At 41.6% G+C, this 27,103-nt stretch overlaps 1 protein-coding gene across 1 annotated transcript in view; it reads right to left on the bottom strand.

Moving 5' to 3' along the window:
- DEPTOR (DEP domain containing MTOR interacting protein) overlaps window positions 1-27,103 on the bottom strand; it is a 137,586-nt gene that overhangs the window by 57,660 nt on the left and 52,823 nt on the right. The window contains exon 4 of the mRNA XM_045453811.1: window positions 10,678-10,856. Within this exon, the coding sequence (XP_045309767.1) occupies window positions 10,678-10,856 (179 nt within the window). The remainder of the gene's footprint in view (window positions 1-10,677; window positions 10,857-27,103) is intronic.

The following is a 27,103-nucleotide window of genomic DNA, read 5'->3' on the forward strand; positions in this document are numbered from 1 at the left end:
TCTTAAAATATTGAGTATGAAAAATAAGAACATAAAATAGCTGATCGGTATTTTTCACGTTGATTACATTTTGAAGTGGTATTTTGGAGACAGTGAGTTAAAATATATTAGTGAGATGAATTTCACCCGCCTCTACTGTTTTTACTGTGGCCATTAGAAAAGCTAAAAGTATATCTATGGTTTGCATTTGTGGCTCACATCATGTTTCCATTGGAAGCACGATGGGTCTAGAGTAGGGGCTGGTTTTCCATAGGAACAGACCAGCTAAGCACCGAACAAGTTCATCCCTTTAAGTGTAACACTTTGAGAGCTATCTGTCATAGAAGGTAACTCTTCTCCCGAGCTTCTGATAGGCAAAGAATCGAAGGTTGTTCTTACCGCAGTCTTTTTCCCCTTCACACTATGTCCCCCATCCTATTTCCTTCATTTTGATGAGGAAGCACATTATGTTCCGACTTGATAGGAATCCCTGCTCGAGATTATGCTCTCAGCAACTGTCAAAGAGGACTTCAGAAGTCCTGCCATATGTAGCAACGTGGATGGAACTGGAGGGTATTATGCTAAGTGAAATAAGCCAGTCAGACAAAAACAGATAGCATGTTTTCACTCATATATGGATCCTGAGAAACTTAACAGAAGACCGTGGGGGAAGGAAAGGGGGGAAAAAAAGGTTACAAACAGAGAGGGTGGGAGGCAAACCATAAGAGACTGTTAAATACAGAGAACAAACTGAGGGTGGATGGGGGGTGGGGGAAAGGGGAAAGTGGGCAACGGGCATTGAGGAGGGCACTTGTTGGAATGAGCACTGGGTGTTGTATGGAAGCCAATTTGACAATAAATTATATTAAAAAAAAAAAAAAAGAGGACCTCAGAGAGATGGGAATGAGCCAGTGGTTAAAAACCAGCACCTTCCCCTTCTCCCTGGACATGGCGGCTTTGGTAATTTCCAACCACACTGAAACCTGGGCAGGAGCCAAAGGAGTGGCTACAATAAAATGGATAGAAGGAGAGGTGAGGGGTTGGGGGGGCCTCCTTACTGGGTCCAATGTCATCACTGGGACAGAGAAGAAAGTGAAGGAGAGCTTTTTAGAGAAAAAAGCTAGATAAAATGTTAGAGCCTTTAGAATTTTATGTCAATTTTAAAATAACTTATATAGGGGCACCTGGGTGGCTCAGTCAGTTAAGCATCTGACTTCGGCTCAGGTAGTGATCTCACGGTTCATGGGTTTGAGCCCTGCATCGGGGTCTATGCTGACAGCTCAGAGCCTGGAGCCTGCTTCAGATTCTGCATCTCCCCCCTCTCTCTTTGTCCCTCCCCCACTCGCACTCTCTCTCAAAAATAAACATTAAATAAAACAAAATAACTTTTTAAATAACTCTATAAAAACATTATTCTCCAAATTAGATTAAAATTGGTTATGAATATTAATTAACACATATTTTCCCAACTGTAATCTGGATATGTATGTGGTGTGTGTGTGTGTGTGTGTGTGTGTGTGTGTGTGTTAACTCCTTCTTTAATTTTTAACTTAATCCTGTTGCACAGTCACACCAATCAGAGTTGACCATATGGTCAGTTTTACACCTAGCAATCACTCCAGGGTACTAATATGCTTCAGCTTGTTTGGCCAATCCTGGTGGAAGAGGGGAGGAGGAGCTATAGGTCCGAACACAAAAGACAATCCAGACAGACTGTCTGAGAGGGGACCCTCAGCTAAGAGAAGTGAGTTAACGTGAGTGGCCGAGAATCTAGAGCCAGAGGCGGCAAGTTGGGGACTTTCTAGAGCTACAAGAATGGTCTGTGATGTAAAAGAGAATCGAGCGATTTCACTCCTTAAAGGACAGCCTCTTAACTTTCTGTCCCACCTGCCTCCACCCTGCCTTGAGGGCTGTGGTCAAACTTGTGTCCATCAGTAGCCAGGACTTAACACCAGTTTCCTGACCAGTGGGAGAGAGAAGAGTCATATCCTGATCCAAAATCTGAATTGTCCATTCCACCCTGATACGTGTTTCTACTATACCTGAGACGCTCGTCTACACGTCCCACTAAAAATGACCACTGAAAACCAGCTGAGTCCTTAAACTGCCACACAACACCTAACTGAGTAGTACTTAATACAAGACTGCATAGTTTCCATATACTTCAACTGCACAGAGATTGTGTGCCTCTGTTTTAAGACTTCCTCGTGTTGTTAAAGAAATGCTGCATTTGGATAAACTGAGGACTATGTACAGCTGGGACACTAGACAACAAGCCGTCAGAAGCAAGGCAGGAGTTGGTAGGAGTGCATGCTTCAGAGCCAAATGCTGCCTGTAACTAGATCAGTGTCTGTAGGCCTGACAAGTTATACTAATGTCAACTAAAGACTGAAATGTTTACATTTCCGACACTGTCGACAAAAGGCCTCTGTTCCTTATGCATTGCACTCTTTTGGAAGATTACATGAGCTAAGGTATCTCTTATTCCCTTCATACTTTCTAATAGTTAAGTCCTGGTGTAGCTACAAGACCTGTTTTCCTTTAACCAAAATCAACACTTCAATGTGTGCCAATGCATCAGCCCTTGACTTTCCCAAGCAACCTTGCTCCCTTATGTTTACACTGCAACAACATTACGGCTGTGTACACGTTTCTTCTTGCTTTGGATTCAGCTACAATAAAAAGTGAAACGGAGCCAAAGCATATCAGAAGGCACAGTGGGATAATTCCCAGAGATTCTAAATTGAGAAGGTAAAACAATTTTATTAGATGATGGCTGTTGATAAAGATTGTGCTTGAAATAATTATTGAAAGTGGACTGAGAAAATATTCTCTCCAAGCAGTATTTTTGTTCCTATTCAAAGTTTAACATGAAAGAGCTAAGAATGATTATACTAGTGCCAAATACTGTATACTGTCATCTAAAACAAGGAATAAAAATACCAAGCAAGTGCATTGATCTGAGGGTAGAGGATGAAATGAACTAACACCAGTAAAGAACAGTCTATCACTTGTGCCTACCTAAAGCATCCCTCCCCTACCTGGTGAGTCTGTCAGTCAAAGGGTTCTGCCCATGTAGGGTCAAGACATGGGCAGGTGACCCAGGTTCAGCCAATCAGTCACTCCCTAGGGTTTAGCACGGAGCTAATTTCCTGGCTCTAGGTGGCTGGAAGGGATGGCCCTTTCGTCACTAGTTCCTGGCAAGTGGATCCCCAAGAGCTGCTCTAGTACTTCTCCAGGCATCTGGTTTTTCAATGTTTCCTTTAACTGTCAGCTACCTCTGCCTATGTTTAAAGCAAATAATGATTGGGGCTGCTTATACTGAAAGAACGCTAGCTGGTATAAATACTCAGCACTGTGCCCAGCAAATGGTAAGGTTTCAGTAAGTGGTCACTACCGCCATCCATTCATTTAACACTTTTTTTTTTCTTTCTTTCTTTCTCTCTTTCTTTCTCTCTTTCTTTCTTTCTTTCTTTCTTTCTTTCTTTCTTTCTTTCTTTCTTTCCTTTTTACTGAATAGTCAATATACCAATGCCAAGCCACTGGGGACACAGAGAGAGAAAACCAATTCTCTGTACTCAAAGCACTGAACATTCTAGTTAAGGGTAAAGAAAAATGAAGATACTGACTGGATGCCATCTGTAATACAAAAATCTTCTTGTTGGTAGCAAGAAGTTACCAAAGGCCAAAAGTAAGAGAACATGAGTAGGAGAGTCTTGATGGACAGGAAGGGAGGGTAGGCCAGCAATGGTAGGTTGCTATTGACAGAGACTCTCTCCTTTTCTGACTCTATAGTCAGGTTCTCCTGAACCTCTTTTCTTTTTTTTTTTTTTTATTTTTTTTTTTTTAACGTTTATTTATTTTTGAGACAGAGAGAGACAGAGCATGAACGGGGGAGGGTCAGAGAGAGAGGGAGACACAGAATCCGAAACAGGCTCCAGGCTCTGAGCGGTCAGCACAGAGCCCGACGCGGGGCTCGAACTCATGGGCCGCGAGATCATGACCTGAGCTGAAGTCGGACGCTTAACCGACTGAGCCACCCAGGCGCCCCATGAACCCTCTTTTCTATTAGGCCTTGACCTTGGCCCCCATCCTGTCTTTGGCTTGCCCAGCCCAGTCTTAAAGAATCCTCCTAAGTCAGTCTGGTGAGAACCACCCCCTCCCACCCTCGATATTCAATCACTCTTGATATTTGACCAAATTTCTCCTCTTCCATCTTTGCTTGTAAGTCCTTGGCCTACCTTCCTTAAGAATTCTCTTAAACTGGTTTAGCAAGAATCCCCTTAGGGGCTCCTGCCTGGGTGGCTCAGTTGATTAAGCGTCTGACTCTTGATTTCAGCTCAGGTCATGATCTCACTGTTAGGAGATCAAGCCCCGTGTCAGCCTCCGCACTGGGCATGGAGCCTGCTTAAGATTCTCTCTCCTCCTCTGCCTCTCCCCATCTCTCTCTCTCTCTCTCTCTCTCTCTATCTCTCTCTCTCTCTCTCTCAAAAGAAAAGAAATGAAAAGAGAAAAAAGAAGAAAAGAATCCCTCTATGCTTGATGTCTCCTGTTAATAAATTCCCATCTCCTGACCCCTTTGTTCTGTCCTCGCAGTATTCAGAGTTTGGTCCCATCTCCCTTCGCCACTGCAACACTCCTATTGCAATAGTCTTGGGGCAAGTCCTCCTTAGTGTTCTGTCAGAATACTTTTCTTTTCCGCAGTATCACTCAGTCTTGGGCCAGTCGCAATCTTGCCTTCAGCCTCAATCATCAGGGACATTTTTCTTCCCTTCCTCCCATCCTTCTCTCTCTCTCTCTCTTTCATCCTTTCTTTAGGCAGGCTATTCCAGGCTCAGGCTGAACTCTTGTCAGTGATCGTAATTACTGGTAAGATGGGGCTAATTCCTGTCTGGCTTTGGCATCTAGCTTCCTGGGTGGCAGGTTCCAAGCTCTCTCTCCATGGCTGTCAGACCGAACGTCTCAGCTACTGTCTTCCGCTGCAGAATGGGATAATCACAACTACCCCCGAGCAGCTGGGAGGATTAAAAGGCTAATATACATAAAACCACTTTGGGAATTGCAAAATGTTATATAAATATATTCTTAAAACAAAAGAAAAAGAAAGAGGGCTTGATGAAGTGTTGAAATTGTTGAAGAGCTCTGACTAAATCTTTAAAAGAGGAAATTATACGCCTGGACAGAACAGCAGTAGCCTGATTATCCAGGGTCAACTGCTGCAGCTGTGAACAATTTACCCATGTGATTATCTGCTTTCTATCCCCCTCCATGTAAGGAAAAGAGAGCTGGAGAGCAGCTAAGGCAGTTGAGGGAGATACTTTATGCGAGTAGACAAACGTGTTCGCGGCATTTTGCGAAGGTTATACAAACATCTCCAGGCACCTGGTCATTGTTTGGGGCATGGGAATTGTGTATTTTATGAACCAGCAATTTTTATGGTTACGACATGTGCCAGGCCGTGTGAGCTGATACAATACAAGTTGAGGAATTTTCTTCCTCACCTAGTGGAGCTTATAACCGGTGTTCAGTCGTCGTTGCTGATGAAGAGCCAGATTGCCTGGATTTGAATGCTGAGTCTACCATTTACTAGCTCTTGTCTTCACCAAGTTTCTTAACCTTATCTTTAAAAGGAGAATAATTATGATACCTAACTCGAGAGGAAATAAGTGAGTAAATGAGTAGAGTGGTTACAACAGTGGCTGGCACGTGGTAGGGGCTCTATAAATGCTAACTGTTATTTACAATGGACCAGATCGCCTACCATAGCAGGCATTTGGGGGCCATAAGAAGTAGACGCCCTGTGGAAAGCTTTGGCCAACAGCTATTATGTAACCTCCACGGCAGCTCTGTGCGGGGAGGAGGGTTACCATAGCAGCCCTGATACAGAAGGGCTCGCCTGGGGGCCTGGCCTGTGACTAGCATCTGGGAACTTGGCTTTTGGAAGGTTCCCTAGGTAACTTCACGATAAGGCAACTTCACCCACCTGGGGACCTGAATTCTGCTCTGCCAGCCTGCCTACATTGTTTGTACAAACACTATAATTTATGGAGAATACGTGTTTTCCTACTGGGAGTCTGCAATGCTGAGAGTTGTGGCTGGCCAAGCAGGCAGAGTGTACCTCCGTGAGCAACCCCCAACAAAAACCTCGTATTCTGTGTCTCAAATGGGCTCCCCTGGGCAGAGACACCGCACATGTGTTAGTGTATGTCCCTGCTGGAGGAAGGAGCCAGGTCTGTGTGGCCCTGGGAGGGAGGACAGGAAAGCTGTGTCTGGATTTCTCCTGATAACATCTGATGTGTCTTTTTCCCTGGATGATCCTTCTCTGTGTCCTTTCATTCTGATAAGTTTTAGCCATGAATCCAACTATATGTTGAGTCCTTTTGGAACATGTGGGTGGTCATATGATCTCTCCCCACCCAAAATGAAAACATAGCTTTCAATGGTATAGAATTCTAATTTCACAAATCTAAAAAGCTAAAGAATGGAAGAATTGAGATGTCAACATGGCTACTCAGTAGATGGAGGAACTGAGATCTAATTCCTGTCTGTCTCCCTCCCAAGACAGTGTTCATCCCACTGTAGGTGGCCACACCCAGTTACTACCTCCTGGGCCAAGGAAAACATCTGAATAAGGCACAACACCTAGTAGCTACTCGTTAGCTATGCAGCCTTGGGAAAATACCTTAAAGGCTTTGAACTTATGTTTTTTTTCCCTGGAAAACTATAATATTAATAATAACAATGTCACAGAATTGCTGCTAGATTTTAATAAGATTATATATATATATATATATATATATATATATATGTGTGTGTGTGTGTGTGTGTCATATGTGTGAAACACATACATATTAAGTATACAACATATTAAAATCTATAAAGTATTTAGCTCAGTGCCTGATATATGGTAAACCTTAATAAATGGAAAAGCTGGATAAATATGTAGCTATGTGGTCAACTTACATACATTTGTATAAATATGGAAATATATGCCTGCATGTGTGTATACATACACAGACACATATATACACATACATATGCTTGTAAGCTAATGATGCATCTAACAAGTTCCTTCTGGATTTACACAGCATCATTCACCCTTCATAAATGGTTAGAATTTCGTAAGTGGGCCTGATTTTTATGCCTACTGGTTTCAGTCTAGGGAACCACCTTTATCTAGAAACCTTCTGCTCAAAGCCTAACGTCTGACCTTCTTTAATGTTTAACCTGTGAAGTTAATTATTAGCTAGAGAATTCAGAGCTTTGCTTAAGACACCAACTGGCATTTGTCATTAGCTCTAACATACACATACGTGGTAGCCATATTTTCATAACTCAAAGTGAGAACCTGTAATCTAGCAATGAATTGCTGTATTAGGAAAACTAGAACTTCCTTGGAAACTCTGATGTCTACAGACAGAGAATATGCAATCCTCCTGAAACCACGGAAAGCAAACTTTGGGGGTTAAGATTTGCCAACAGTGATGCCTTATTTTATCCTTCACATTGCAACTTCAGGGTGTTTGTGTTTATAGCATCACAAAATTACACCGTAGTTGAAGTGTAATGCTCACTCTTTGGAAATCATTTGGAAACAATGTGTGGCATCCTCTGTCCTCTCTCTGAAGATGTTATAGTATCAGCCAGTGAACTGTAGTGTAAGAGGCTATTTGTGTATGCAACTTGGTATCACCAAGTTTTCTGTCTGTAGCAAAGATGGCAGAACTAACTCTAACCCAAATGCACTGTTTTTCACTGTGGAAAGCCCCACACTCCAACTAAAACTCTGAGTTCACACTTATTGGCAAATACCCATTTGGACCTTACTATCTGAGTGGCCTCAGACAAACTATTTAATCTATTGGTGTTTTGGTTTCCTTTCCTGTAAAATGGAGAAAATAAGAACACCTGCCCTAAGGTCAACAATATTATATTGTGCACTTAGAAGTTTGTTAAGAAGATTGATTTCATGTTAGGTGTTCTTTCCACAATAAAATACACTTAGCAACAATAACAAAAAGAATATCTGGGGCGCCTGGGTGGCTCAGTCGGTTAGGCGTCCGACTTCAGCTCAAGTCATGATCTCACGGTTGGTGGGTTCCAGCCCCGCGTGGGACTCTGTGCCAACAGCTCAGAGCCTGGAGCCTGGTTCGAATTCTGTGTCTCCCGCTCTCTCTGTCCCTCCCCAGCTCACGCTCTGTCTCTCTGTCTCTCAAAAATAAATTAAAATGGGGCGCCTGTGTGGCTCAGTCGGTTAAGCGTCCGATTTCAGCTCAGGTCACGATCTCACGGTCCGTGAGTTCGAGCCCACGTCGGGCTCTGGGCTGATGGCTCAGAGCCTGGAGCCTGCTTCGGATTCTGTGTCTCCCTCTCTCTCTGCCCCTCCCCTGTTCATGCTCTGTCTCTGTCTCAAAAATAAATGTTAAAAAAAAAAAATTAAAAAAAATAAAAAATAAATTAAAATGTTAAAAAAGATTTTTTAAATAACAAAAAGAATATCTGCCTGTTTAAATAAGTTAATATTTGTGACATCATTAGAATAGTGCCCAGCACAGAGTATAAAATAGACAAATAAAAAGTACACCTTCTATTGTTTGCTAATTGCTTTTAGATCCATCTTTTAGTTCAAACAAGACTAAGCTGTCTAAAGCCAGAGGCCACACTGGCACTCTTCCCTCTATTCAGCTTCTTACTGTCAGTGAGCTTAGCACATCAGCAGACATATGAGGCCATCAACAAACAGCTATGAGTTCAATCGTGGCAGCATTGCAAGGAGAAACCATCCTGGAAAACAGTGGCTTGAGGGCCTCTCTAAGGAATGCCTCTAGGTCAGTGGCTTTCAAAATACTTGACGCCAGTGCGCAGTGACAATTTTTATGTGGCAAATCAATACACACATGAATATGTCCATATGTTTATACAACTATCTAGCTGAAATCAAAGTTTTACAAAGCAATGCATAACCTCACTAGATAAAACACGCTCTGATATTTTCTGTTCTAGTTAAATCCAGTCCACTGCATCTCCAACATTAATGTGCATTCAAACCACTTGGGGATCATGTGAAAATGTAGACTAGATTCAGCAGCACTTGGTAGAATCAGAGATTCCGTGTTTCTACTACGCTCCCGGGTGACACTGTGGGTCCCCAGACCATACTTTAAGTAGAAGTAATGCTGGGAATGGCTAAGTTTATCTCACATCCCACTAAAGGGTTGCAATCTGCAGTTGTAAAACCCTGCTCCAATTAAGTTTGAAAGTGCCTTTCATCTCTATAATTCCATTATTATATTCCTAACCTTGGGATAGAAATCCTAGGCCTGTGCAGAAGCAGGGCTAGGGGAGTTCACGGCAGGAATAACTCAAGTATTGCCTTTCATAGCGAGTTGGAGGCTGATGTGCCTGTCTGGTTCCTAGCCCTGTCCTCACTGTTTAAAGCTTATACTTTATGCTAATACATTAAATGAGTGCATATTAAGAACAGAACACTGAACTGAGTGCTTTACATCTACCCCATTTACTCCTACAATCGCCTGTGTAGATATCCCCATCTTACAGATGAGAGAAGGCAAGTAGCTATAACTAGTGCAGCTGGGATTCCAGAGCCTATGTTTTTGTGAGAGGCAGCCTCCAGGATGGCTCTAGCGATCCTGGCCTCCTGAGATTCACACCCTTATACAGTCTTCTCTCACACCGAATAGGGCTAACCTGGTAACCAGCAGAGCACTGAAGAAATGACAGTGTGTGACTTCCAAGGCTCACTTGGAAGGCACTGTGGTTTCTGTCTTGCACTCTCTTAGATCACTCCTTCTGCAAGAAGCCGGGCTGCCATGTCATGAGAATTTTCAAGCAGCCTCATGAAGAAATCCATACACACTGGACTGGAACTTTCTGCCAACTTCCCGCACCAACTTGCTAGGCACACATGTGAGCCACTGTGGAAGCCAACCTGTAGCCTGTCAAACCTTCGGACGACCGTAACCCTTGACCAACATCTTGACCACAACCTCACAAGAGACTCCCAACCCAGAACCACCCAGCTAAGCCTCTCCCGACTTCCTGACCCAAAGGAACTCTACGAGGTAACAAACACTTATTATTGTTTTATACCTTTAATTTCTGGAGTAATTTCTTATGCAGCAATAGATAACTAATATAGTTCTTAACCAACAGGTTGTATGGCATCATTATGATTCAGCCCTAAACAGAAAGTGAAACTTTTACGAGGCCTTTTGGATCACCTCTTTATTGTCACAGCTTGGTACTGTGGTTCAGCAAATATTCATTCTCCCCTCGCAACCAACTTTGTGAGAAGCATCAACTTCCCATCTGGACTGGACCAGATGGCTTGCTGTAGCCAACTGGATGTGGGAGTTGGGGATGTCAAATCACATCCGAACAGAAGTTTTTGGAGACACGGTAAGAATCTGCCTCCTTCTTTAGCTTCTGCCCTCCTCTATGAAAACAATATATCCCAAAGAGTAGATGTTCCTTCAGCCGGGGTCACAGAATGAGAATGCAGGGCCAGCCTAGCTGAACTTGAGCCCAGTTTGGAGACAAGCCGAGCCGACCCCAACCCCATGCAGAGGCACAGCTGACTTACAGACCCACGAGTGAGAAATAAATGCTTGTTGTTGTAAAAGTCACAAGGTCTCCGGGTTGTCTGTTACCTCGGCAAGAGCTGACCCATGTGCTCACCATGCTGTATGATGCCGTGCTCCATGAGCCGGTGACACAGCTGCTCGGCCTCCTTCCTGGTGGTGGCCTCGCCTTCCTGCACCAGCCAGTCCAGGAATTCAGACGCCATGAAGGTGCGCTCATACTTGACCCCTTCCTCTTCCCTGGGTTGCAGGAGTGTGTTTTCAGGGCTCATCAGCCTGGGAGGAAGGAAGGGAAGAAAAATAAACCTACACGGAAGGAAAGTAGTTCATTTGAAATCCTGTATCACAGGCTTCTGTGACGTATCACAGCAAAGTTATATTAGACAGACAGATGTGGCTGTCGTGTGCTGTTACAGATGTAACTTCTAAGAGAAGGTTCTGCTTCAGGACTGAATAAGGTGCATTTTCTCTTGGTAATTAAGAAAAAAAAAGGTGGGGGCGATGCCAAGTGGCTCAGTTGGTTGAGCCTCTGACTTTTGATTTTAGCTTAGGTCATGATCCCAGGGTGGCGGGATTGGGCCCTGTATTGGGCTCCTTGCTGGGTATGGGACCTGTTTGGGATGCTCTCTCTCTCTCTCTCTCTCTCTCTCTGCCCATCCCTTACTCATGCACACACTGTCTTTCTCTCTTAAAAAAAAATAGACTGGTGGTGTGCCTGGCTGGCTGCATTAGTAGAGCATGTTGACTCTTGACCTCAGGGTCAAGTTCAAGCCCCACGTTGGGTGTAGAAATTACTTAAAAAATATATTAAAAAAAAAAAAAAAAAGAAAAACAGGAAAAAACTGGATATGTAATCTAAAGCCCACATCAGCACATGGCATGCCGTTTAGCCACCTTGAAAAGGAGTTATAATTTACCGACCAAGCCCCATCCCACCTTTCTAAAAAGGCTAGTATTTCTTTCCTAAAGCAAGTAAGTATTCGGTTTCCCAAATCATTGAGCCAATAAGATGACCGCTGGAGACCGAACATTTGTGTTCCCTCAAAATTCACATATTGACACAAGAATGCCCAGTGTGATGGCACTGGGAGCTGGAACCTTTGGGAAGTCATTATTTCATGAGGGTGGAGCCCCCATGATGGGATTACTGCCCTCACAGGAAGAGACAGAGTTTGCTTCCCCCTTCTTTCTTGGTGAGGCAACAGGAGACCGTCTGCAAACCAAGGAGCAGACTCTCACCAGACAGCAGAACTGCTGGTGCCTTGGTCTTGACTTCCCTGCCTCCCAGCTGTGAGACATAAGAGTCTATTAAGTCACCCAGTCTAGGTTTTTGTTACAGTAGACGGAACTGGCGTCAGCCATTCCTTCACAACACCCCCTCCCCACAGAAACTGTTGCTCACACCTCCTTCTCCAGCATCCTCCAAGTCCCCTCGCTTCTGTCCTCACTACACTCCGAAATAGCTCCCACGGGGCCACAGCATTCTCCCTTGCATCCACACATGATGGGCACCTTGCAGGTCCCCATTTTGGTTGATGTTAATAGCATGGCATTAGATGCTACTGACCATTTCCCTCGTCCAGAAGGGCATCACGCTCTCCTGCTTTCCCTCCTGTCCCGTCCCTCTGTTCTCAGCTCTTATCTCTTTCTCAGCTACCTTTGCGTTGGCTCCTCATCTCCCTGGACTTTGAAGGCTGGAATCTCTTGAGATTCAGTTCCTCCAAATACCTCTTTTCTCATTCCACAGTCACTCAGGGAAAGGCTTTAACTGCCATCCACGCCCCCCAGGATTCACAAATTTATGTCTCTAGATCAGGCCGACATTCCCAACTCCAGACCTTTGTATCCACACAGACCTTTCAAAGACACCTCAGAACCAACAAGCCCAGAACTGAACTCCTGTTCTTCTCCCAAACCTGGTCCTGTGCCGGTGGTGCTTCTGTCATCCCACCAGGAAAAAAGGCGGCATCCACCCACCCGGTCAGTATAAATTGTGAATTTTATGTCCCAAATCGTGCTCGTGTATGTCTAGCTCTTCCCTTCTCTGACGCTGCCATTTCCTTAGCCCAAACACCAACACCTTTAACCTAATTAAGTCGTTTTTGTTGTTTTTTTTTTTTTAATTTTTTTTTTCAACGTTTATTTATTTTTGGGACAGAGAGAGACAGAGCATGAACGGGGGAGGGGCAGAGAGAGAGGGAGACACAGAATTGGAAGAAGGCTCCAGGCTCTGAGCCGTCAGCCCAGAGCCTGACGCGGGGCTCGAACTCACGGACCGCGAGATCGTGACCTGGCTGAAGTCGGACGCTTAACCGACTGCGCCACCCAGGCGCCCCCAGAGAGAGTCTTATTATAGCTCCTCAAACATATCATACTCCATCTACCACAGGACCTTTGAATATGTTATTCTTGCAGTTGGAATGCTCTCCGCTACTTTTCCCTGTCACTCTTCTACTCCTTAAGCTTGTTTGACTCCTTATCCTTTGTATCTCGGCTATTCTCAGGTCTCCATTAGGTCATCTCATCATTCCCGGTAAAGTCTATGTGATTACCAGATTCAAGATTACCTCCCCTATTCAACTATAAGGTCCAATAGGGTAGGGTCCATGTTTGCCCATAACACTTTGTTCAATGAAAAATGGAACTCCATAAAATGCCAAAATCATTGTGTCATTTTCCTCTTTAAAATTATTTCTGATAAATTTCCTGTCTTCTACATCTTTCTTTCAAAAATCCTCATTTCTTTTCAAACTAACAATAATATGCAACACAAATTGTACCATTTCATTCTAGAGCAGGAAGAAACCTTAGAGACCACTGTAATCCAACCCCTTCTTCATCCACTCGAGAAAATTGTAATTCTCTAATACAATATTTGTCAATTATATCTGAATTTACAAAACATAATTTGCATCCAAATGAGAAAAAATTGTATGGCAGCATTCAGTGTCGTGGGTAGGAAATTTGATTAAGGTCATGCAAAGAAGCACATGATACATGTTTATAAATCATTTCCTTTGGGGGTAACTGAACCTCCATACCTCAACGTCCACTCATAGGATGTGCATTTCCCATGCTTTTCAGACTTGGAGCCCCGATCTGCTGTGGAAAGGACACCAGGCTAGCAATTTGAAGACTTCAGTTTATTCAGAATCACTTAGCTGTAAGACGTAAAACAAGCCACTTTGCTTGGTTTCAGCCTCCTTTTCCTCGAGAGTATAATGCTATCTTCACCCATGATTGTGAGAATCATATATGAGTGTGAATAAAACAGTTTTATAGTACAAAAAGGCAAGGTATATCCCAAGGGTTACACTACTTAACCAATCACTGTGCCTACATGCCTACCCCACTCAGGATGAACTTGTGCCCCACAGCTATGAAATGACAAGGGAAACTCCTTGGTGCTCCCTCCAGTCTTTGCAGCAGATTCTTCAGAGTCCTATCATATGAAAGCCATGGCAGGGCACAGGATTGGGGGGCCCCGCACAGCTCTGCCACAAACTAATGACGTAGTTTCTCACTGCTTCTGTGTCCCCATATTAAATGAGGAAGATAATGCCTGTTCTATATCCCTCCTTGAATTGCTATCATCATCAAAAATCTTTGGAAAGAGAAGTTCCACGTATATAAGTGTATGCTTTTATATTAAGAGTATTTATAAAAGCTATTAGCATCTAACAGAACTCATAAAAAAAAAAACCTTCTTGCTCAGCATTAACAAAATCTTGAAAAAATCTTTTTATTTAGACCTTTTTCCAAGTCAATCCTCTTCTGTGTTTCAATCCATCCTTAGAAAAAAGCTCCTGCCCAGGGTTCGTAACAGCTGAGTTGGGATGAGCAATAAGAATTATGTCTAATATTTTAATGACCATGCCCTTCAAAGAAGATGAAAAGGACAGATGAGAATCTAGAAAAGATCCCTGAAGGGCTCACGTGTATGTCCAAATTAGGAATGCCACCATTTCTTCATTTATTTTGGCTCTCAAATAAGATATTGTGGCACGAAAATAGAGGAAAGCTAGTCTCCTCAGTTTTCCAGTTTTAGACATCATTTCCTCTAAGAAGTCTTCTCTGATCCCACAGATCTGGACCATGTGCCACTGTGAAAGACTCCCATAATTCCCTGCAAGGCCTTTCGAGTCCTAGGGGAATCATCCACTCACCTAAGTTTTTTGAGATGAGTGTCCTTGTCTATGTGGTTCATGGTTGTTTCCTAATATAAAAGATCCTCAAAGAGTGTACGCTGAGTGAATAAATAAAACTCATTTCTATGCATTCCCTCACTGTACATCTTTACCCTAGAGTATTAAAAATGACCCCTTTAGCTATCGCCAAAGTGACAGGAGACAACAGGTGGTAGTGAGGATGTGATGAAAAGGGAACCCTTTTATATTGTTGGTGGGAATGTAAATGGGTCCAACTGGTATGGAAAACAATATGGAGGTTCCTCAAAAAATTAAAAATAGATCAACGTTATAATTCATCAATTCCACTTCTGGGTATATATTCAAAGGAAATGAAAAGAGGATTTTGAACAAATATCCTCCCTCTCATGTTTACCACAGCATTATTTACAATAGCTAAGTTATGAAAACAACCCAAATGACCAACAAGACATGAACAGATAAAAAAGATGGGGTACATATATACAATGGAATAGTATTTAGCTATGAGAAAGGTAGATATCCTCCCATTTGCAACAACAATGTACTCAAGGATGGACCTTTAGTACATTATACTAAGTGAGGTAAGTCAGACAGAGGAAGACAAGTATTGAATAATATAACTTGTATGTGGAATCTAAAAAGTGAAATCTATAAAAAAGAGAGCATAAAAGGGTGGTTCACCAGGGGATTGGGTGGGGGGAGATGGATAAGACTGATGCTATTTAAGGGTACAAACTTGTAACAAGTAGTAAATAAGTCATAGCTAATGCACTGTATAATGAATATAGACAATAATATTATACTAGAATTATGTAGTATGACAAATATCACTATGTCTGTAATCATATTATGATATATAAATGTACTAAAGTAACACACTACACACTTTAAATTAGCACAATATTACCTGTCATATTTATTTTTTTTAAAAAGACATAATCTAGGGGCACCTGGGTGGCTCAGTCAGGTAAGCGTCAGACTTCGGCTCATGTCATGATCTCAGTTCACGGGTTCAAGCCCCATGTCAAATTCTCTGCTGTCAGTGCAGAGCCTGCTTCCAATCCTCTGTCTCCCTATCTCTCTGCCCCTCCCCTGCTCTCTCTCTCTCAAAAATAAATAAATAAACTTAAAAAAAAGACATAATCTAGATTAAATATAATTCTTGCCAAGCCATTATCTGATACAGAAGGTTTGATTTAGCATGGATTCCTAAATTCTGTGGAATATGACCATATAGTCCCTGACTCTAGTCAAACTATGAAAAGAAATACAGACCAACAACAACAACAACAAAAACTAACCTATAAAACTTGTGTGGAGAGGAGGTGAATCTAGAGTTCCTGCCCTACCAATACTCTCCATTTATGACACATCTGCAGATGCCTGGCTTTTCTCTCTCTTTATACCACTCTGTCCCCTTTTAGCTCCACAATTTTCCTTTCAGGGTGTGGAGAGGACAAGTGGATAGGGTTTACTTGTGTCACTTCTTGTAACCAGAAACATGACCTGCCAGGCCTCTAGAGCTCCTGCTAAGTAGCCAGTGGCCTGAAACATGACCTGCCAGGCCTCTAGAGCTCCTGCTAAGTAGCCAGTGGCCTCTGGACAAGTGACTGGTGAGCCGCTGTCGCCAATATGAGCTTTAGAAAAGAGACTGTTGGCTGGTCTGCCCGCACTGGTTCAGCTTGCCATTTAAAACATACCCCACCAGCCTTAGTTCTTCCTCATTTCTCTTTAAAATCAACTAATGTCCCTATACAGGTTCCTCTCTTTAAGATAAAGCCTTTCATGGGATTTTTTTTACTGTTTATTTTGAGAGAGAGAGAGAGAGAGAGAGAGAGAGAGAGAGAGAGAATGAGCAGGGGAAGGGCAGAGCTAGAGGACGAGAGAATCCCAAGCAGGTTCCACACTGTCAGCACAGAGCCCAGTGCAGGGCTGGAACTCATGAACTGTGAGATCATGACCTGAGCTGAAATCAAGAGTCAGCGGCTTAACTGGATGAGCCAGCCAAGCGCCCTGATTTTACTACTAATACGTTGTCCTAGTGTTAAGGCAAGAGTTTGGCTTACCACTTATTCCAATGATGTTTTGCTAGATAGCAAGCTATCCCCCAATTATATTTCATTTAATATGTTTTCAAGGCTCATGCATGCTGTAGCATGTATTAGTATTTCCATCCCTTCCACAATTACTATTGCCAAATAATATTCCATTGTGTGGATAGACTATATTCTTCTTCTTCTTCTTCTTCTTCTTCTTCTTCTTCTTCTTCTTCTTTTTTTTTGGATAGACTATATTCTGTTTATCCATTCATCAGTTGATGGAATCTGGATTGTTTCCATTTTGGGTTCTTATGAATAATGCTGCTGTGAACATCCACACAAAAGTTTTTGTGCAGAGACATGTTTTCATTTCTCTTGGATACACATCTAGCAGTGGAGTCACTGAGTCAGGTGGTAGCTCCGTTTCACTTTCTGGAAAACTGCCAGACTGTTGTCCTAGTGGCTGCACTGCTTTCATTCCCACCAGTAACGTGCGAGGGGTCCAATTTCTCTACCTCCTGGCTAACATTTGTTATCATCCATTCTTTTTCATTAGGACCATCCTAGTGGGTGTGGTGTCTCGCTGTGGTTTTGATTTGCATTTCCCTGATGATTAATGGTATTAAGCACGTTTGCATGTGCTTATTGTCCATTTGTATATATTCTCAGGGAAAATGTCTATTCAAACCCCTTGTTCATTTTGAAAATTAGCTTGTCTTTTTATTATTGAATGTTGTGTCTTTTTTATATTCTGGATGCAAGTCCATTATCAGACAGGTGATTTGCAAATGTTTTCTCCCATTCTGTGGGTTGTCTTTGCATTTTCTCGATGGTATTGTTTGTAACCAAAAGCTTTTAATTTTGAAGGAGTCCAAATTATCCATTTTTCTCTTTTTGTCACTTGTGTGTTTGGTGTCACGACTAAGAAACCACTGCCCAGCCCAAGCCCGTGAATATTTATCTGTTTCTATGTCTTCTAAGAGTTTTACAGTGTGAGTCCTTACATCCATTCTTTTGCATGTGGCTCTCCAGTCATTCCAACACTATTTGTTGAAAGATCATTCATTCCCTGTTGAATTACATTGGCACTCATCAAAAATCAATCAGCCCTGCCGGGCCTTCTTCATGCCTAGGTTCTGAAGTCACAGAATGTCAACTGCCCTGAATTATATTTATAAAGTCATCAGATTCAGGCCAGACTCAAAGGGAGGGGATACATGCAGCACCTCTTCATGGGAAGAGCAACATGCACGTATATTTGGAACCATCTTGGAGAGTAGGTACCACACTGGTTTATTTTTATTTACTAACCGAAAGGCAATTTCAATATTTGTAGCTCATTCACAGTTTTGTCTTATCTCTTCCTCGTTTATTTATTAGTTTTTACTTTACTTAAAGTGTAGGGTAGTTTTGAAAGCATGAGATTAAAGGCAAATCCAGCCTTAAATCCTAACTCTGCATACGTGTTAGCCGCATGACCCTGCTTCCCCATGTGTATACTGGGGGTAATAACAGTGACAACTTGGGGAGTTGTGCAATATGAGTGTGATAATGCATAAATACTTCAGTCATTGTGCCAGCTGCCCCCTAAACACTGAATACATTTTAGCCATGATGATGATGATGATGATGATGATGATGATGATGGTGATGATGATGGTGGTGATGGTGATGATGATAAAAGTTTTCTAGATGAAGCCACTATTTGATAAAATCAAACCCCTTTGTGACAAAATGAATTAAGATTCTGTGTGCATTTCTCTAGACAAGAATAACAACTCTATTTTAATAAGTAATCAGGAGTGTATACGATGCTCAGAAACTTACATTTTATAGAACATATTTATTTTTAGTCAAAATTGTCCCGTTATGGCCTGTAATCATGACATAAAGCCATATACCAAATATGGTGCTAGGCACCAACAATACTTGCCTCCCGTAAGCATGCACTCAACAGATTTCGATCGTGCATGTGAGTTTGATTTCCACCTTTCCTGGATATATATCTGAGTCAGATTTCCCAGACTGACTTTAAGCCAGGGGGAAGGCGGCATTACAATGGAAGGAACTGCTACATTTAGGGGCCAGTACAGAAATAGAAATAAGCTGATAACGATCTCCTTGTGCATGGAAAAAAAAAAATCTAAATAGTTGAGAAGGCCCTCTATAACATGAGAACACACGTAAATGGTACTCAAGGGGACAAGCTAGGGAGATTCACAATGACCCATATGCATTTTGTGGCCAAAAAGGTGCTTTAGGATTTAGAGAGATAGAAAGATAGCTTTTTAAAAAGGCGTGTGTTAATATAATGATAAATTACTTTGAAAGGCAAAATATGTAACTCTATATGCATGATAACCATTAAAAATTAAAAATTAACTCACCCAAATATTAAGACTCCTGGGGGTAGTTTGTGAATGATTTTCCTTTTCTTAATGGAATTCTCTATTACTCAAATTATTCCCCAAAGAGTATACACTATTTTTGTAACTGGGGAAAAATGTTATCAATAAAGAAATTATATTGAGGTTAAGTCTTGTTTAACCAGATGGCTTGTTTCTGACAAAATGCTTATATTAATATCTAATATAATAAAGTAGTTCTCAATGTATTAATAATATACTTAGATGTATTCTCCCAACATTTAGTTTGAATGTATAACATTGACTTCTGTGATTAGCAAGAACGTATTAATAAGGAAGAAATGCTTCCATGAGCATTGGTATTCTTATGTGCTATGCTATTATCTATAGAACAGATGTCATACAGACAAACTGACATAGTTTTCATAATAATTAGGTTTGGAACGAGTAAACAGAAAGCTGTTCAGTTAATATTTTTGAGTGAAAACATCACCTATTAGAAAGGGTGAGGGAAAGAAAGGAAAAGCAGCATTTCCCATTCTTTGCCAACACATTACCTTTTACCATCCTTAACTTGTCTCCATATTACACACTGAATTAAACATACTGATTTTCATCTTTTTCCTTACTCATGCTATTCCCTGACATCTCCCCTGCTCTCTTTCTCTGGAGAAATCTATTTCTCCATTCTCTACTCTTCAAAAGGAGGCAGGGGAGGTGTTCATTGCACAGTGATACAGTGAACGGGTCATTCACTTGCATCACTTGTACTTTGTTCAGGTACAAGGAAGCCTGGCTTCAGGTAAAAAGGGGGGTTAAAGTCCAGCCCCGATTCCTCAGGAGCGGTCCTGTGCACAGATGAGGGACTACACCAACCTGAAGGACAGGACAAAAAGGTCACTGGTTGTCATTTGCACTAGGGGCTAAATGACACAGTGGGGCTCTTTTAAAGGGCTGGATTAAATACTAACCCTTCTTTGAAAGTATCCCAACTAAAGCACAATCCAGGCAGATCTCTCTCTGATTTGAACTTAAAGTCAATACCATGGTTTATATATCCATTGGATTTTTAATGCACTCAAGCTAAGCTAGAAGCTTCTGAAAGATAAGACACCATGTCTTAAATGCTTTTATTTCTTAAAAAAGAAAACAAACAAACAAACAAAAACCAAACTGAGCCTAGGGAAGGCATATACATTAAGCGCTCAACAAATATTTGTTATCCAACTGACTAAAAACTAAAAATATCACAAGCGACAGAAATAGAGAAAGTTATTTGCCTTTGAAAGGTGAAATCCCTTCCTCTTTGCTTGCTATCCTAAAATCTGATGGAAGAAAAACTAGAACTTTTTCGTGATGATTTTATGCTCTGAAGAGACTGATATTCTGGAACCTGAGTTGTAATTTTCACATTGCCCATGGTTTTTAGTGTTACTGCAGTAAACATTTTCAGAACCTAAGTCAGCTTTAGACAGAATACGAATGCAACTGCAAGACCACAGTCCTAAATGGCCACATTCAGCCATGGTTTCATAACTGCAAAATTACACAAGAAGGAGAGAAACTGAGCACTTTTACAATGAATTCAAAACAACTCCAACTTCTGTGAGCCTTTTGAAACAACTGTCAGGGGAAGCTTAGTTCTAAAACATACCATAAAGGCTCCTTTTAAGGGAATGGTCATTATTTAGTTTGGATGCTTCCATAATTATTGGAAAATAGAAGCATTTGAGGCCAAAGACAAAGAAAGAAAAGGGGTAAAGAAAGAAGCTTAGGGGAAGCAGATGAAGTAGTGAAGAAAAATTGAGGACAATACCAACTAGGGAAAATAAATATACTGTACAAAAGTAAGAAAGTGATAAAAAAAACTGAACACAATGAGAAGTGGATACTACTTTTGTGCAGGTTAATGAGCCAGGTGACAGCAGGACAACGTTGTCCTGTACATTTGTGGAAGTGGTGTGAAAGAGGAGAAAAAACAGTCTCTGCTCTCTTTTTTCAAGCAAGATCTTACATTGGACAATCATAAGACTCCACTCTTGAAGCAGACTTAAAAATCACTGCTTTAATACACCTGTGGTCAACTGATTTTGTTGTTGTTGTTTCAAGTTTTTATGTAAATTGTAGTTAACATATAGTGTAATATCAGTTTCAGGAGTAGAATATAGTGATTCATCACCTACATACAACACCCAGTGCTCATCACAAGTGCCCTCCTTGATGCCCATCACCTGTCTAGCCCATCCCCCCCATCCACCTCCCTCCATCAACCCTGTTTGTTCTCTACAGTTAAGAGTCTCTTATATTTTGCCTCTTTCTCTTTTTTTTTTCTCCCTTTTCCCTATGTTCATCTGTTTTTCTCCTTAAATTGGTGGTCAACTGATTTTTAACAAGGGTTCCAAGGCCACCCAATCAGAAAGAATCATTTTTCCAACAAATTATGCTGAGATGATTAGACAGCCACGTGCAAAAAAAGAAAAAAAAAAAAAGAGGCTGGACCCTTACCCCATACTCTGTAGAAAAATATAACTCAAAATATATTAAAGACCTAAGTAGAAGAGTTAAAACCATAAAATTTTTATAAGAAAACATAAGGGTAAATCTTCGTGACTTGGGATTGGGCAAAGGATTCTTAGGATACCAAAAGCACCAGTGACAAAAGAAAAAATAGATGAACTGGACATTAACATTTACAACTCTTGTGCTTCAAAGACACCAGCCAGCATGTGAAAAGATAACTCACAGAATGGGAGAAAATATTTGCAAAGCATATGACTGACAATGCATTTGCATCCAGAATACATAAAGAACACTTAGGGGAGGTGGGGAGGGGTGGGCTAAATGAGTAATGGGCATTAAGGAGGGCCCTTGTTGGGATGAGCATTGGGTATTGTAAGTAAGTGATGAATCACTAAATTCAACTCCTGAAATCAACACTGTATGTTAGCTAACTTGAACCCAAATAAAAACTTGACTTAAAGCTCAATAATAAAAAGACAAATAACCCAATTTCAAAGTGGACTAATGATCTTCATAGACAAAAAAAGATATACAAATGGTCAATAAGCATATACAAAGATGCTAGGCATCATTGGTCATCAGGAACTGCAAACAAAACCACAATGAGCTATCACTTCATACCCTCTAGTAGGCAAGAATCAAAAAGTCAGATAATGATAAGTTGTTTGCAAGAATGTGGGGAAACTGGAGGCCTCATAAGCTGTTGGTGGGAATGGAAGATGGTACGGCCACTTCAGGAAACATCTCAGTTCCTCAAACCACTAGACACAAAGCTACTACGCGATCCAGCCTTCTACTTCTCTCTCTATGTCCGGGAGAAATATGTCCACAGAAAAACTTGCTACACAAATGTTCACAGCAGCATTATTCATTACTGTCAAAAAGCAGAAACAAACCAAATATCTGTCAACTGATAAAACTGAAAATGTCATACGTGGACACAATGGAATACTATTTGGCTACAGAAAGGAAGGACATATTGATACATGCTACAATAGGGATGAACCTTGAAAACATGACAAATGAAAGAGGCCAGTCACAGAAGACCACGTACTGTATCATTCCACTCACATGAGATGTTCAGAACAGAAAAAGCTACAGGGACAGAAAGTAAACCAGTGGTTGCGTAGGGATAGATGAAAGGCCAGGGAAATGACAGCTAAGAGTTAATGAAGTGATGAAAATGTTCTAAAATTGTGGTTACGGTTGCACATATCTGTGAATATACTAAAAGCTATTAACTTGTATACTTTAAATGGGTCATTTGTATAGTAGGCGAGTTACATCTCAATAGAGCTGTTAAAAAATCACTACTTTGGTCATTTCACTTATTCATTTATTAGTTCAATAAATATTTATTGAGCATCTTCTATGTCCCAGGAGATGCAGAAATGAAAAGACACAGCCCTTGACCTTAAATTGCTTGTCAGTGGGAAGCTTATTAAAATTAAATTAAAACCTATATGCAAGGTAGATAAATACCATAAAAGAGTTAGTAGAAGTATATAGATAATGAAAGGGAAGAAAGGCATCTAAGAGTGATCCAGTTGATTACATCCTCCTCTGTTCCTGCCTATGAACACAAATGGTTCCAGAGACAGTGGCAATGAGAAGCAACCCTGAGTTTGAATCTCTGAACTGTGATTTCCAAGCTGTGGTTGGGCTCTAGGATCCTAAATTTCCTCTTGCAGGTCATAAAGATAATAATGCTTACGTCAATGGGGTTATAAAAATTAGAGCTAATCTATAAAAGCATCTAGCAAATAGCCTGGCACCAAGTAGCAGTGAACAAGCAATACACATAGGTACATACACACACCATGAGAGTAGACCCTTGTTGACTCTTGTCAATCCTCATCAGGTTGGGCAACAGTTCAAACTAACCAGAAGAACCAATTCTGAGTATCTGGGGACAGGAGGTGACATTCAGGTGACAGGTGAAACACATAAAAGCCAAAGAAGTTTAATTTCTTCAAAAGAAATGTTATATTCTAACGAATGCTAACACTGATAAAAATCAATTTTGTTTAGGGTGTTAAATTATAGTAGGCTACAGAGGACAATCTTTGAAAAGTACTATTTGGGTGGTGGTGGTTTCCCTAAGTGTGTGAAGCTTGTGAAAATTTATTGAGCTGCACACTCAGGATATGTGTATTTTATGTGTATTAAACTTCAAAAGTTTAACTACAAATTGAACTTTAATACAGTTAAAAATATCTGGATTTTCTTTCTTTCTGGTCTGAAAGACTCTTTTGTCAGGGGCTCTGAAATTAATAAATGCTTTCTGTCAATTCAGTGCTGTTTTCATTTGGCGGAACAATGCCTTTGCTTACACTCCTCAGCTCTGTGTGAAGAGACTATAATTAAGTAGGGATGCTTCCATTTAGTAAATAAGCAAGAAAAACAGCACAGCAACTACACCTCTTGGACTCGTCTCTACATTTCAAGACAAAGCCACCTACAGTGGGGAGGGAGTTCCACACAAAGCCTCTAATGATGGAAGAACACCCTCCTTCCTGAAAAAGTCCCAGCCATGCCTTCCCCTGGTATCACTCTTAAAAAAATCCACTTTTACTTTGCTCCAATATGTGCCTCTTCTCTCAGAACGTCCTGCCCCCTCTTCTACTCTGTGTGTGTTCTTTTTCCTCTTTGCTGCAGAATGTCTGGCACAGCCTCATCATGCCCTATCCCTCTTGATCCATTCACTCTAGAATCTCAGCACTTAAAAACAAACAAGCTATTTCCTCTAGAAAAGACTCTGAGTTCTTAATCTCTTCCAGATGGAATAAACTTGACAGTTGATGTAAGTGAGAGTCATTGGATTCAAAGCATATTGGAGATGGTATTCAATCTCTACAGGTTCATTCAGGGAATTAAAATTTTTAACTTTTAATGCTTATTGTGGGAACGTGAAGAGTATACACTGTGAGAAACTTCTGTAGGAGCACTCTTCTCGAACTGGAGGTTTAATGCTTATTACTTAGCCCATCGCAAATTCACTTGCCTTACTTGTAAAATAATGGTGGAAATCTCTCCCTCTTAGGGTATAGGAAGAATTAAATGAAATAATGTGTGAAAAATACTTATGATGTTGCCTAGAGCAAGGAGTGTTCAGTAAATGATGGCTGATTAGTATTCTTATTCTTTGAATGTTTATGATAAGAACCTACAATGAGAAAATACAAATAGAGTGATCTAAGATTATCAAATATCTATTACTGGTTTTACTCAAATTTGAACGTTCCACAGGTTAGGAAAAAGGGAAAGGGGCTAACCATTGACTTCTTTCCTAAATAAGAATGACCAAGGTCCATGACCTCAAAGAGCTTCTGGCCAAGTTGGAGAAATGAAACACAATCACCTTGGAGAGATGGCTGCTGTAGTTACTGCGCTAGAACCCAGGATGAAACAGGTGCAGAAAGGGAGCCAGAATAACCCATTACGATTCAACCACACTCTGTACTTGCACAACAGTGGGGACTGAAAGAACCCTGTGCCAATTCTGACCATCACATCATACATGGTACACTCTCAGAGACAACAGAAAGAGCAAGTCAATTTTCCACTGACCGAGTGTGGGCAATTCTGCCTGCCTGTCCACTCAAGGAGATACAAGATCACTCATTTCAGTTCCCAGGTGGGTCTCCAGGGCTTATAAATCCAGGTCCTAGCAGGAAACTACAAGAATGTGTACATGGGTAGTGAAAGGTAGTTTATAATAAAAGAACTACTGATCTATGGGCAGGGTTAAAGGAAATGACAATGTAAAGCTCCCAGACTGGCAACAGCAGTGATCATTAACAACTCTTGGTCTGAGGATTCTAGAGGGAGGGAAGTTTCCAAAGCCTAAAAGAGATGTGGGAAAGGACAGGGTTGCCTGACATCAGCTGGAGCCTCCAATGGTGGGGAGGGAACAGAGAAATAAAATCCTGACCTCACAGGGGCGCCTGGGTGGCGCAGTCGGTTGGGCGTCCGACTTCAGCCAGGTCACGATCTCGCGGTCCGTGAGTTCGAGCCCCGCGTCGGGCTCTGGGCTGATGGCTCAGAGCCTGGAGCCTGTTTCCGATTCTGTGTCTCCCTCTCTCTCTGCCCCTCCCCCGTTCATGCTTTGTCTCTCTCTGTCCCAAAAATAAAAAAATAAACGTTAAAAAAAAAAAAAAATCCTGACCTCACGCTCCTCCCTCCCACTTACTTCCTGCTCATGCCTCCCACTGACTGAGGCAATGGCAATGCAGCCTAGTAATGCAGTCAGTCCCTGTAGGTCAGTCTCTGGGGAACACGGAGGGCTGGGAATGGGGAAAGAATGGATCTGGAGGACGAACAGAAATGTCTCACGTACAAGCTGGACATCTCAGCATGCTGGATGCAATTCTAGTGTAGAGAGGTAATCCGGGGTAACACAAGGATACTTTGGACTATATGCATTTTGACACCCTGCATTAGACGAGGCTCTGCTGGGCTTTACCTCAGTCTGCACAACAAATCCGTGAATTATGCATTTTCTTGCAATTTTAGAGATGAAAAACAGGCTCAGAAAGGTTGCATGTTTTGATGAGAGACAGGAGAAGAGCTCAGGCACATGCTTCCCCAACTCTAGAAATCTCAAATGGCTCTTTCATTTTACCAGTTGAAAAGTAACAGCAGAGACAGATTGGCAAAGTGAATGTTACAACGACAAGGTTCACCGCCCAGCAGTTCCGCGGGATCAGGAAAACATGGCAGAAATAACCAGCACAGTCAACCTCCACCATCAGTGAACCCAGTCTGCCATTGAAGCAGCAACGTGTTTACCTTTAAATCAGCTCTAAATGACACCTAGAGCTAGAAATCTGTAGATGACAAGCTAGGGCTGATGGCTTCTGACAGGCACAGCTGGCTTGCTGCCTGTTCCGCATGTTAACAAAGCTTGAATATTACTGCCATACGTTATATGGGGATAGCATTGCCAAGAAACAGTAAGGGGAATGTGATTTCCAAGACCAGACCCAGAGATGTTTCTCAGCCCCATTTAAAAATCTGTTCAGCTGCATACTGTTTACTATCATCTAGTGGCGTTCATTATCGCTACCGCCCTGGCTTGAAGTTACAGAAATTTTGCAAAGTGGAAACTGCAGATGGAAAAGCAGTTACGATCACGGGCTCTGGAGCTGGAAACCCAGGTTGGGATGGTCCCCATGCTTTCTGGTAGTTCACCTTGGTGAACTTGGTGAAGTGCTTGGTATCCAGTTGATCGTTATCGTCCAAATCTGCAGGGCATACACCACTGTCTCTCCAATTCCTCTGGTTAACATCTGGCCCTAACAGCATGGATGTCACCTTGCTCTGTCATTCTCATGCTTGCTGGTACTCTATGTTAAGCCTGATGCTTCCTGCCCACCTCCCACCAGCTTTTTTAGTGATTTACAATATTGTAACTCATCTTATCTATT

This window comes from Leopardus geoffroyi, chromosome C3 (genome assembly GCF_018350155.1).
Source record: "Leopardus geoffroyi isolate Oge1 chromosome C3, O.geoffroyi_Oge1_pat1.0, whole genome shotgun sequence".
Taxonomy (NCBI): Eukaryota; Metazoa; Chordata; class Mammalia; order Carnivora; family Felidae; genus Leopardus; species Leopardus geoffroyi.